Consider the following 13346-nt stretch of genomic DNA (forward strand, 5'->3'; position numbering starts at 1 on the left):
TAAACTACTTTTAAATATCATACAAGGTGGTTTTCTTTTCCAACTTTCAAGAAGATGTCAAGCAAAAGGTATTATTACATATATTGGAGGATTCCACAAGCCCCTTGTAAGTAGACTTTTTGTAGATTTTTAGTGCACTTTCTACAAATTCCAATAGCCAAAGCAATATTTAGGCAAGTCTTGGTGAGCTAGTTGAGTTTGTTAATATGACACAATAAAGTCGTGCATTACAAAATAGTATATTAGTTTCCTTATAAAATTTCAAACTTTTGTCAATAGAAATATATGTAGGATAAGATACTTCCATATTGAAATTCTTAAGAATTTGATTTGCATAATCAATTTGGTGAAAGAAGAGTCATATTGTAATGAATGTATATTGAATATCAAAAATTTATAAATAAACTTTAAGTTGGTAATAGCAAATATATTGATCTACACAAGTGTATCAAGCTCTTATGCTCCATTTGATCTTATAGAGGATATAATAAAGATGGTATACCTTATATTCTTATCTAAGTATGGAAAATCCTTCAAATTATTCTAAATAGACTTCTTTGTTTAGATATTCATTCAAAAAGACTATTTGGATGTCCATTTGGTTAATTTCTTAGCTGTTATGTATTGCAATGTCAATTATAATGTGAATTGATTTTCATCTAAAGACATGTACAAGTACCTCTTTATAATTTATATCATATTTTTTCTAGAAACTGCAAGCAACTAGTTGGTCCTTATATTAGATAGATTCATTATTGATTTTTGGTTTTAATTTGAATATCTAGTAAAAAGTAATCAAAATTTTCCTTGAGGGCAAATAAATCAATGTTCAAATGTAATTCTATTGAATGGATTGATATTTTTATTTAATCACAATACATCAATGTGAGTGGCAAGTAGCTTTGTGAAATGTTAAGTTTGCACAATCCTTAATAAAAGTAACATAGGTTTTAAAGAAGACGTTGCAATCATTAAAGTAGTCTAGAAGTTGTTAGATACATTGAAAGCCATAGATTAGATGTACCAAGCATTGAGTGAAGGAAAAAATAGAGGGTATGAAGATAGAAAGATTAGATGGTGAATTAATTGTGAGTAGATCTGGTGAGACCAAGAGTGTGTTCCTTAGTTTGTTTGCTAATGTACCAATATTCTTAAGATAGCTGAGATGAGGTATTGATTCACTACTTGAGGTTGGTAGTGATGGTCCTTCCATAATAGTAGGTTTAGATATTTATTTAAGATGAATCAACATGGTTTGTGATTTTAAGATCTTGACATCACTTGATACAATGATATGACTTTTTTTTAGTGACAGCATCAATATCCTTTTATTTTGTTATCATAGCTAAAAAACATGCACTCATGGATATAAGAATACAACTTCAAATATTTAATAGATAGAATATAAAAATATATGAATAAGCCAAAAATACAAAGTTTAGAGATATTTAATTTTTTATTATAAACTAAGTCATATGTTGTTTTATTGGAATTACCTTTACTCGAACAAAGGTTTAAAATAATATTTGCAATTCTTACAGCTTCTACTTATAAGGTGGAGGATAATATCTTTTTAAATAAAAGATATTGATATATTAAGTAATGATTTATTTTTGCATTTGGCAATATTATTTTGATGTGGATTATATGATTATATTAATTCTTTGGTAATGTCGGAATTTTCTTGAAAATTAATAAAAGTCTTTGAAAAATACTTATTATCATTGTTATTTTTCATTGATTAAATCTATTTTTTGGTGGCATTTTCGACTTCAACTTTGAATAGCTTAAATTTATTTAATTTGTTATTTTTGTGGCTCATAAAATAGGTCCATATTTTTTGGAAGAAATTATTAATGAAAGTTACAAAATAGCAAGTTCTTCTTAGGAATTTGGTTCTGAATGTACTGCAAATATTAAAATGAATTAGATCCAAAAAACTGGAAATTGATATTAGACTACTTTGATAAAAAGTTTTTGACTTTGTTTGCCTTTAAGATAAGTCTTGCAACAAATTGAAGATAGCTGCATAGAAGATATGCCATGTATTGCATTGTTTGAAATCATATGGTATATATCTTATCTATTAAAAGATTATAATTAAACATGTTAGATATGAGATTTAATGTGTGGCTTTGGAAATGGCTATGTGGTGCATGTGTAGGCTTATATTGTATTGCCACTTGTGATTATTTTAGTATCTAATATATATATAATATATTATTTTTATTATGCATTATATAAGCCATTAGTAAGTTAACTTTGTATTTTTAGATGTAACATCCTTCAAAAAAAAATTCTAGGGTGAGATCTTTATTAGCTATGTAACTAATAGAAATTAAAATTTTAATTATGCTAAATAAAAATAAAAATAAAAATAAAATATTTCATCAAAACTTGTTTTCATTCATACATTTTCAACTCTTGTGATTGAGTAGCCTTACTCTCTAGCAGTTTTGATTCTATAGCTATGAATTTGTTTGGGGAGAAAAAAATAGATTTCTCACCAACAATGTAGTTTGAAGCTCTTAAGTCTAAGTACCAAGAAACATCATGGTTGGTGGATTCTACTAAATTCACCTCAAGTTGGTTGAAGTATGCATCTATCACTTGGTAGGTATCATCTTTTTTATATAGTAGTTGCTTATAATTTAGTTCCAAATGGGATTTTTTTGGCTTTGTTTCTATTTAATTGAAATGACCTTTGTTTTATTAAGTCTTCTTCTTTTCAATGATTTGATTCTTCCAATCCTTAGCCATATTAATATGAACCTTAATTTTACACTTTCTTTTGAAGTAGTTGACTCTTCTATAGAAATAATACTCTTTAGATCTAAGCTTCACTGGCCCTAGAAGGTAGTGATTAAAAATTGAGTAGCTTGATTGATATATTTTGCATGACTCAATTGTATTGTTTGATCTATTATTGTATCTTTTTTATACTATTTTGATTACAAGAATAAAACGTGTGACAAAAACAAAACAAATTATGCTCTTTGCTATTCTATAATCACTCTTTGAAGAAATCACCTTCGAACAAGAATTCTAACAATCTTATAAAAGTAGCTCTGATACTATAATAAACTTTATAATTTGATCATAATAGTATGGAATACTTATAATTTGCAAGAGAAAGAGATAAGAGACTACATACTAAATATTCATTAAATAAAGGATCCAACATGGAAACATTTATGAGCTAAAACCGAACTTAATGCATAGTAGATCAAGCAAGTTCTTCTAAAAAATTGTCCAATTTCTGCTTTTCATTTTATGCAAGATGACGTTGAGTCACCTACAACTCATTTGTTACATCTTTTGTAGACCTACCAACTTATAACTTTACAAAAATAGAATTATCAAGGTTTATTTTAGCACTAGCAAAAAGATCATTTAGATATATAATGATTATTAAACAAGATCCACAATGAACATGCAAAGAGCTTTGAACTAAAGTATAGTCCAAATATACATGAGAATCTAAGTTTTACAATGTTGATTTTTTTTTTCTTCAACCTCATTGTATTTGATGACAAGAGGCATGCAAAACTAAGTCATGACATGTGTTAGAGCTGAAATAGCAATTTCTAATCACAACTTATGTATTTGTCAATATTAATTGAATGCTAGATAGCAAACTTGAAATAATATCTTTTGGCAATGGAAATATTAAAATTCATTCATTGAATTTTCAACAAGTGAAGCTCAAATTTCTATTTCTAAATAATTGACTCAATTTTGTTGTACATCACATATTATAGATACTACTTATGTCACCAAAATTATTGCTATTGCCATTACAATCTCCCAACCTCTACATGCCACCTTTGTTTAATACCTTTCAAACCAATCAAATTTTTGTTGTTCAATACTTTATAAACCATTTGATTGAACAAATTTTTGGATAAAAATTTAAATGAACAAGAAAAACATATCAAGTAGGTGACGAGTTAAGGTGACAAGCAAAAGCAAAAACTATGATTACAATAGCAATACATTATATTCTGGTTCACAGCTTGTTATCCAACAAGATTTTAAAAATTTGGTCCCAAGAATTACATGAAGAGATTGTGAGAAATTGTACTTGTAAATCAAATAATGTTTTAATACAGTTTCAGCTCTTATTTGTTAGCTCACTTCTAATGTCTAAAAGTTTGCAGATGTCATTTGCTGCTGACACGATTTGGTTTCTCCAAAACTAGAGATTTAGAGGATACGTAGGGAATGTCTTACAAACAATATTATCTTCAGAAACTTACATGAAGTTACAAACAATACAATCTTCAGAAAAGACTCTTTGCAGTTTATGAAGAACTGATTCAACAAAAAATCAATAAATATATTCTTGTGATAACAATCACCACTTTCATGTCAATTTTGTTCCAAGTGCAGCTGAAGGATGCTTTTCAGACACACAAGTGTTAGGTTAATTTATAGATTGAGTGGTTAACGAGTTCCAGCAGATAACGTGCTTCTCAGCTGAATATATATGGTTGGAAAAGCTTACGTTACCGAGGATACTCTACACTCATTTAACTTCCACAACACTGTCTATGTTTCTGCTTAAAACCTATGTTCAAGACCTTCAAGTGATCATAAATTGGTGACGAGAATCTTTTTGCTACCAACTGAAACTGATCAAGAGTTTCTCGATGCAAGCATCAAATCGTTTCAGAACAAGCTAATGAAACTGACTACAGTTGTTATACTACAATTCAACAAGACATCCAAAAAAACTACCCAGTTGAAGGTGTCTACCGAACGAGAAATACCTAAAACTACACGTGCCAATGGAAGAAGTCACTTTGATAAAAAAGTAATCAGGAATTTCACAGAAGCCCTGTTCCCACTCCACACATCGCACACATTACTTACATGCCCTTGTGATCTCCTGACCAGAAATTGAGAGTAGAGACTGTAAGCCAATACAATATCCTTAGAACTGGAACATTTGCGTCTTCATATCAGGATTCAAAACTCAAGAACACAAGCAGGAAACGAACAATAACCGAAACATAAAGACAAACTAGAAGAGAAAAAACCAAGATGAAATGACTGGATATCCTACCCAGTCTATTTCTATCCAAAATCATCAATCTACTGCCGAAGTGATGCTTCAGAGCAGGGCCTTCAGGAAGCCTGAGATGGATAACGGCGTGTAGACTGTCACGTAGAGGACAATGATCAGCCTGAGCAACAGAATGAGTTGAGATCATTAACTGTACCTCGAACCAAATGAAAAACATCCTACACTAACAGCTACAAATGAATAATATCCAAGTGATAAAAAAGCCATTCTCCAGTGATGCTAAAACCATGATAAATTTTAAGTACAAAGGTGGAACATTCTACAACTATTGCCACACGTTGCAGATGAAAGCGATACAACTGCAGAACGAAGAGCTGAAACCATTAACTTTCGGAGTGTCTTACCAATCTACGTGGAATGGTTCTAAATTCTCACACTTGGTGATATGTTTGCATGGAGTCTATTCTGACTGTGAAAGTGAGGGTGCTCCCATCTCATGGCAGATTCACCTGCACAACCTGCAGGAAGGTAAAAAGATCAATAGTGACAATGGGGGCACAACTTTTCAAAAACAGATCAGATATTGGCGATAATAAATCAAATCAGCCTGTGTAAGCCGAAGAAGTTCATGAAGTAAACAACCAGATTGTAAAACTATACAGGAGTGATAATGCTTTTCAAAGGGTATGCGCCCAGAACACAAGTAACCATTAACATTTTGTGAAAAAATAAGTGAAAGGATGTATAATCTGTACCTTCTGGCCCAACGGGAATCGGATGCTCAGATGGCCCCCTGCTAGAGCTTGGGAGGTATGACTCAGAAGAGAACATGCTGCTCAAAATCGAAAAAATACTCGCACATCAACCAAATGAACATCACCATGCTTCGGAATTATCACAAAAGATATCACTTGATTGTGCTTCACGACATCAGCTCGACGGTTACGATGTGGTACAAAGAGACATGTAATGATGCACGAATCGGTGTTTGAAAATGCGTACCCCAGTTGTAAAGACGTCTGTGACCTTTGTGCGTCTCGAAGGTTGGGGTGAGGATGCACAGTGACTTCCTGCTGCTGTGAGCTCATAACGATGTCTCGTGTGAGAGCGCTCGTCAAGGGCCTAGGGCTTTCAGACACGTTCGCTCGAGCTGTAACTGCGTCAGCAATCCCTTGAGCATCTGCAAGCTGCAGCAATACACCAGAAAACCTAACCCGTTTCAATTAATATATAGATTGGACCTTATGGACGATGCTAATAGACCACACAAACTAAGACCAGAACGATAAGTATTTTGCCAGGATAAGCCTCAGAAATAAAGTTTCAAAAACCTATCCACACCACAGCTAAATACCTTCTGGCGGAGGTCCTCATTTGCAATTAGCAGCTCGTGCTCCTGCGTACTGAAAGCCATAAGTTTCCGTATTGTAATGAATTTACAGGTCGGCAATGTACACAAGGAAGAATAGATCCACTTTGGCAACAGCAGACCATCCACGACATCCATATGACATCAGGAACAATAATAGACCAGTTGTCCTACCTTTCTCCGCAATGACTCGACCTCTTCCAATATAAGTTGATTCTGCAACCAGAAAACCAAAGACGCGGTAAATCTAGGGTCTTGGTTACGACAAGAATGAACCTAACATGATCCAAAACAATTAGGACGACTTTTATCTAGCTAGATAACTTTGTTTCATCCTCGAAGCAAGTGGAAGAGGAATATTCTACGTTTATGTAGACAGAATCTAAAGGGATCTATCGCTCTTGCAAGTATCTACATTGTAAAGGTTATGAAAGCAGTGCAGTTCTGGTCAAATTGCTTAAGAGAAGACTCAGATACTTGCTTTCCTTGCTCGAACTCGAGAGGCACCCAAATCTAGTTGTTGCTCCAGTTGCAATAGATCAGGCACCTTAAGCAGCGACAGATCTTCACCGAGCATGTGCCTGCACGCGAGATTGCAGTCTTGGTATCGCATGTCACCCTCAATCCAAGCCAGCAAGGATTTCAACCGGCAATGCAAACCCAAGTCTCGAGAAACTTTTTTCAAAAAATAGTACAAAAATTGAAAAATCATCGCCGAAATTCAAGAGAATACCTGTGAGAGGCTTTTAGTTGCTCCAATTGCTCGCGTAACTTTACTACTTCACAACCCATGAACTGTCATATTGCACACATGTGTTACACAAATGTTTATGAAATTATGAATGAGCCACTCAGTGTGTATAAGTGGAAACAGGCCGGTTGAGAAAATCATACATCATTTCTGGCGCCATTTTGCATTCCATCCGAGCCCTTCTTGTACCGGTCGATGATGTCTCGAATGCTACACATTAATAAAAATAATCCAAATGAACAACAAAGAAGTAAAAAGACATGACCAGAACAACTGGAATGCTAAGATGAGATGTAAGAGGCGGGAAAATGCGACGGGTGCCCAAAAAATACTGCGGATCAGTTCACCCCCAAACCATAAACCCTAATTCATGTAAACCCTACAAAGTTTTTGTTAACGACTGATCCACCAGGATGTCAACTGCGAGATTCGTTTCCCGCTTTCAGTGTTCTACTGCCAACGAACCCACGCAAACTTCCTCTTCCAAGTCGATCACCTCACTTCAACAGCGTGATTTCAAAATTCAGTTCGCAAAAAAGAATATAGTGCTGGAAACATATGCGTACCTACAAAACACAGCACAATGAGGGGCAGTACAACAAAATTGATATGGCTGGAATTCAAATCGGAGCAAGGACAAGAATATGCAGCCAAATGAAGCCAAAAAAATGCAGAACGGATTGTCAGAAATCGAACATCTCAGTGCAACAAGTCTCTACGGACACAAAAATCAATCATCTGTGACATGTCCACTGGCATTGCAAAGCGATTCTACCTGCCTGAGCTGGCATACTCAAAGAGCTTCCCGGTGCTGGAGAAAATAACAAGTGCCACTTCCGCATCGCACAGAACCGCAAGCTCGTGCGCTTTCTTCAGAAGCCCTCCTCGCCTCTTGGAGAACGTCACCTGCCTGCTCGTAGTATTCTCAATCTTCTTAATCTCAATTTTCCCCCGACCCATAACCCGACCCTTGGACCGCGACTCTGTCGAATAGGTCGAATCCCCTCCAGTGCCGCACGCCACGCCTAGTGACAAGTAGGTCGGCACTTCACAATCGCCGTGCAGAATTATCTCACTCGATGACTCTTGCGTGGCAGTACTGGGTACAGCCCCGAACTGCCACTGCTTGCAGGATTGTCCAGACGCAGTCATCGTCCATAGCCCGCTCTCTACACCTTACGAGTCTGCTTCTCACAACCTAGCACCATTCAAAATCAAATAGTAAGCTAGGATGATCTACAAGAGCAGCCTCGCAACAAGCGGTTAAGAAAGTGGGCCGCTAGCTCAATCTAGCAACAGAAACCCAGAACGTGTAGAGATACGCTGCCAGACACGAATCCCTTCCACTTCAGTCCTTTTTTGGATGCTACAACTGCTCCCCTGACCCTACTCCTGACTCACGGTCTGGCAGCGAGTGCCGGGTGGGGAGCTTGGAGCTGATGAGACCTGCTGAGAGCTGATTAGCAAATACAAGGCAAGTCGTCGTCATTAAGAGACTCCACCAGTACCGCAGGCCCCCAGCCACCCACCTGCCGACACCGGCGCGTTACGACACCTAATGCCTGACAACGATGAACTACCAAATATGCTCACCAAGATCAGGACCCTGGGGGAGGGCCTCCGAATGGGGTAAATGCCCACCCTGCCGCTTCCCAATTGAGCTTCTGTACGACGCGAACCACATACTTGTGATCTCTAGTTAGATGCCCCGCCTCCTCGTCTCCCCTGGCGCCTGCCCTCGCACACAACGGGCTAGCCAGAATCCTGCCCTCGCACACAACGGGCCGCGGGCGTCCCCGGTCTGGGCGAGCCTCGGCAGCCCAGGGATGCTGGCCAACCTTGGGACTCATTGCTATTCGGGCAGACGAAGTGGGTCCGACAGATGCGTTCTTTTCCATTATTATCGCTGGCACAGAGGCTTCGCTCAACGCCAGCATTGTCGCTAGCCAAATCCTTAGACCTCCTCGCTCACCTCCGCCTTTTGTTCCCCCAATGCAGTGTAGCTTCTGTGCTGCAAGGAGCTGCTGTTTCTGTACACGATATGTTTTTGTACTGCATTGGCAACTTACATTGACATAATGCGGTCTCAAAATCCGTAAATGTTGTGTGGTGTTTAATCTTCGAACATACGGTTTCCGTTTTGAATGTCAAGTTGCTCAGGATTGTCCAACTAGGCATTCGTGGTAGGCTTGTTTAGCTTCCAAAATCATGCATTTTGCTCTACTGTGATGGTCTCCTCACTAACCATGTGATGAGAAGTCATTTGATATCGCATAGGGGACTACTTGTATCCGAAAAGGCTGCTGCCCGACCTACTACGCCTGCCCCCACAGCAATGGGTCTCAGTGAGCACCAGTCTCAACTGGGACCCGTGGACGAATCCAGGATTCTGGCGAGCCCCCTCTCCCTCGCTCTCTCTCGCCCCGTCTAGCGTTTAGCTACAGCGCCGCTGGCAACGCGGGTGGTTCTTGGCTACCTTGCCGCCCGACTCCTCCTCAAAAGCTGCCTCCCAAAAAATCATATTCCTCCTTAAATGTGTATACTTTTTTAATGAAGAAGAATCAGAAGCAGATGCAGAGAGGAAGCGAGAAGGCTCGTTTGCCCGTTTCGTCACGTTGTGAGTGCGACGCCATCCCTTTTGCGGTAAAAAGAGATTTCGCAGAAACTATATTAGTCCGTGTGATATGGTGGGCCAACTCCTCTCCCCACCAAGCCCAAAGTTTTGGCTCCTACTCTGCTTTGCCATCTCTCAGTACCCGACACACCCAGTTGCTATTCTTGGCCTTGAGCTCTGTTCCTAGTAAATCCAAAGTGCTTCCTTCCCTCTTTCCTCATCATGTTGAACAGCATTCAAGCTTTGCTGCAAGGTTGCCAATGGAGGGCTATCAATAGGTAATAAATAGATAAAAATGGAAATATATAAAAATTGAAAATGGCACAATTACAAGTGTATTGTACATCTGTCATCACTTCATTTGTAACTTGGGGATGGTAGGTTTGGTTAACTGATGTTGCTTCTTTAGATCTGTTTTGAAAAGAAAAGAACATATATATTGAAATGCATTCAAGTAGGTTCTCCTTTAGGACTTCTATTGTTCCAATGTGCTTGGTTACATAATTGGCCTCTTTTGGCATGTTTTGTACAAGTAGGTTTGACTTTCTCACAATTATTTACTACATTAGCCTCTTTGCTCCACATGTACCTCTTCAAATCAACTAATCATACCAACACTACCTAAGATGGAATGACATGATTTTTTTTTTTTTTTTTTTTTTTTTCTTTTCACTTTGTGTCATGACCATAACATTATAAAGTTTGGTTTAAAATTCTAAAATTCTTTTCACGTTTTCAGAAATTGTAGAAATTTAGAAAACGTGCTAAAATGCTTTAAATGAAAGCTCCATAGAAAACACATATAGTAATAATACTATAATCAATAGCTTGATTATTAAATGTTCTTAAATTGTTTTTAAAAGGTATTTGTAATGATTTGACAAATAGATCCACTAAAAGAGTCCGTCGAGAGATTCTTCCTCTAAAAACGTAGGCAAAGCATTTCTAAATACTTGAACTAAGACTTATAATGTTTTAAATGAAACATTCAGAAAGAAGATTAAAAATATCTCCCACATTGTAGACTTCATCTGGGAACATTGATTCTCTTGGATTTTTTTTTTTTTTTTTTTTTTTTTTCTTTGCCTGCCTTCTTACATCACACCATTAATCATTTTGTCGTTTGTCTTGCACTCAAATATATTTGCCTTCACTTCTCAAACTAGGGTTCAATATGAGATAATCAAGGATGAAAGCGAGCTGTCCTGCACTGGAATGTATGAAAACCAACGATGATCAGCCATTTGGGGAGAAACAACACGATTTACATCTTCCCAGTGATAATTTTGTCATTAGTATTATGCACGAGTAAAGTTGCAGTCTTTTCTCAACTTGGGTTTCAGAATGACATAACCAGGAGATGAATGCGAGCCATCCTGCACTGGCTATGGACGGAAATGAACGATGAAGAAGCTCAAGGGAGAGAGAACACGTTGGGCTAGTGGGTAGGCGAGCATGAAAACTCGTGTGAAAGAAAGGGTGAGAGAGTGAGAGAGACTAACAGAGACACAGTCAGACAAACGGACAAGCGCACCCATTCATTCCCCCGGGGTAAACCAGCCCTTGCCGTTACCCGCGGTGTTGCCTACGCCTGACAGACACCACAGGCACCGCACTGCAATAAAGGAGCAGCGGCACCGAAGTCAAACTCTATTTGCCGAATGTGGAACTTGCCCATGGCTCCCGCGTTGCTGCCATTCATTACTCTCGTGTTTGGACAAGTTCATTCCACCCTTCCTTATCCCTTCCCGCACCCACCTCGTACATTAGCTCCGTAGGCTGCTACGGTGGATTTTGTACATGAGGGCGATGCATCAAAGCCTGTGGATGTTCCCCCCTGGCTTTGTAAGGATCTGCAACCAGATCATTTCTCCCTCTGCTCTCTGTCTTCGATGTGGCTAGTCAGCTGACATTCGTCCGCTGACATTGCCTTTTTCTGTCGCCAATTCAATGCTAGTTGTCCTCCTCCTCCTCAAGTCGCACGCCTTCTTTTACTGGTTTCTTTTCTTCTTTTTTTCTTTTTCTGAAGGCATTTAACTGTCCGCAACCCTAGTTTTTGGAGTCATTCCAAGGCGGGTTCAAGGAGTCATTCTCTGTTTGTGGTGGACTGGAGTGCGGTAGCAAGTGTAGCGGTTGGAAGTCAGTTTTTGGTATGAAGTCGTAAACGATAACCCTTTACTTACCGAAGTGTCATGTGGCCATCAGGCTGTGCTAGTAACTGGGAAAATTTCAGGTTCTTTTGGGGTGTGTTCACCAGAGTCATCAAATGCAAGGGAGAGGTGAAAGGGTGGCGCGTTTGAAGCTGCTACGGGGTCGTTTTGCTCGTAAGGGCGTGAGTGGGAATTGGTGACCTCCAGTTAGGGCAAGATAAGGGTTTCCAGCAGATCGACCTCGTAGCAGCTGTAAACATTCCAGCACAGGCATTTGATTTGATTCTCATAGGTGTCGTGCACACATCATTCTCTGGTAAGTGTTCAGATAGATACAAGTTTCGTGGACTCCGAGGGTAGGGCGTGGCCTGGGTGCGGTGAAGGCCAGGGAAGAAGCCCAAAATTTGTGACCTTCACAACGCTAATTTGCAGGTTTTTCTACCTCTTTGAATTCTTTGTGAAGAGTAGTGAATATGTCCGTCTTTGTAGCATTCTTTAAATCATTGTCAAGGTCGTGGTCAATCTTGATGTCTCCCATCTGCGTTTGTCATGTGTGGTGATAACTTTACCTGCTAATCCCGTTGTAATCTTAATGCATCACGTTTTTGTTGGACTTGTACAGCGGTTTGTTGAGCGTCCATTTGTAACTAGGCATTGCTCCATTGTGGGTTAGGTTTAAGCATTCTATCTTTGGCTACAAACTTCCCAATTCATATTGCTGAGGAGCTTTGCAATAGTTATTTATCAATCTTCAATGGAGCTTTTGGAAGGTTTTTCTTATCCTAAAGCAACTACTCTTGCTTATTATATGCATTGTTGTTATATACAAGTAGGAAATATAAAATGTTTTTTATATAGAAATTGAATGTAAAAGTGGTATTTTAAATAGGCTTCATATGAAGTAATTGATTATATTAGATTAAAAATAATTATATTTTTTTTACTAAAGTTTGGTGCTTTTTGAAAAAACATTTTAAAATTGATTATTCAAAAAAATACTTCATATCTATATATATATATATATATATATATAGATATATATATAAGTTTTGTTTTCTCATCTTTTTATTGTTTGATTGTTTTCCAATGGGACATCTTTTTAGTGGGTAGGCTTTAAGAAATATCATTGTATTTTTACAAAGTAAAATTTCTTTGTATAGAAATTAATCAAATCAAATTAAATTATTTAATTAATTTTTTTGGCTAGTAGTGGAATTTTGATATATAGAAATAACATGTTATACTTTGTATTTGCTTGTTTGTTTGTTTATTATTGTACTATTGAAACAAAATGAATTTATAGTTATTAAAGTTGAATTTTGATTGAATTCAATTGGAGTTTTTAAGGGTTTTTTATTTAGTATTAGAATTTATAAATTAAATAATAGTGAATTTAAAAGTTTGTTTTGTAGTGGTAATAAAATTTTAAATGC

At 37.4% G+C, this 13346-nt stretch overlaps 1 protein-coding gene and 1 long non-coding RNA gene across 9 annotated transcripts; one reads left to right on the forward strand and one right to left on the reverse strand.

Annotated features, from left to right (window-relative positions):
• Positions 1-4364: 4364 nt before the first annotated feature.
• On the reverse strand, positions 4365-8885 carry LOC112280533 (agamous-like MADS-box protein AGL11). Of its 8 annotated transcripts, none has more exons than XR_002969345.3 (11): positions 7925-8847; positions 7293-7359; positions 7132-7193; positions 6880-6979; positions 6573-6614; positions 6384-6425; positions 6032-6216; positions 5785-5861; positions 5434-5547; positions 5069-5163; positions 4365-4840 (listed from the first exon to the last, which is right to left on the reverse strand). XR_002969345.3 is itself a non-coding variant. In XM_024516128.3 (11 exons), exons 2-10 carry the CDS (start codon positions 8299-8301, stop codon positions 5453-5455), a joined length of 1047 nt encoding a protein of 348 aa, XP_024371896.1. In that variant the 5' UTR covers positions 8302-8347; positions 8743-8885; the 3' UTR covers positions 4903-5189; positions 5434-5452. The 8 variants fall into 8 exon arrangements, 4 of the variants coding, with proteins under 4 accessions (XP_024371896.1, XP_024371895.1, XP_024371898.1 ...); XR_002969346.3 differs by having other exon boundaries at positions 4365-4915; XR_002969342.3 differs by having other exon boundaries at positions 5069-5189.
• A 2459-nt stretch (positions 8886-11344) lies between these two features.
• Positions 11345-12973, forward strand: LOC149989591 (uncharacterized). The gene is made up of 2 exons (XR_016502302.1): positions 11345-12345; positions 12536-12973. It is a non-coding gene; the product is annotated as an uncharacterized LOC149989591 (long non-coding RNA).
• Positions 12974-13346: the final 373 nt, after the last annotated feature.

The sequence above is a fragment of the Physcomitrium patens genome, chromosome 3, assembly GCF_059467195.1.
Source record: "Physcomitrium patens ecotype Gransden chromosome 3, ASM5946719v1, whole genome shotgun sequence".
Classification (NCBI taxonomy): domain Eukaryota; kingdom Viridiplantae; phylum Streptophyta; class Bryopsida; order Funariales; family Funariaceae; genus Physcomitrium; species Physcomitrium patens.

What these genes read in the sequence shown, in the direction of transcription:
- LOC112280533 (XM_024516128.3), bottom strand. Translation starts at nt 8,301, where the DNA reads ATGACTGCGTCTGGACAATCCTGCAAGCAGTGGCAGTTCGGGGCTGTA. An exon ending in TCGAGTCATTGCGGAGAAAG is followed by an intron (nt 6,426 to 6,572) that starts GTAGGACAACTG and finishes TTCAGTACGCAG; the next exon opens with GAGCACGAGCTGCTAATTGC. An exon ending in CAGACGTCTTTACAACTGGG is followed by an intron (nt 5,862 to 6,031) that starts GTACGCATTTTC and finishes GATTTTGAGCAG; the next exon opens with CATGTTCTCTTCTGAGTCAT.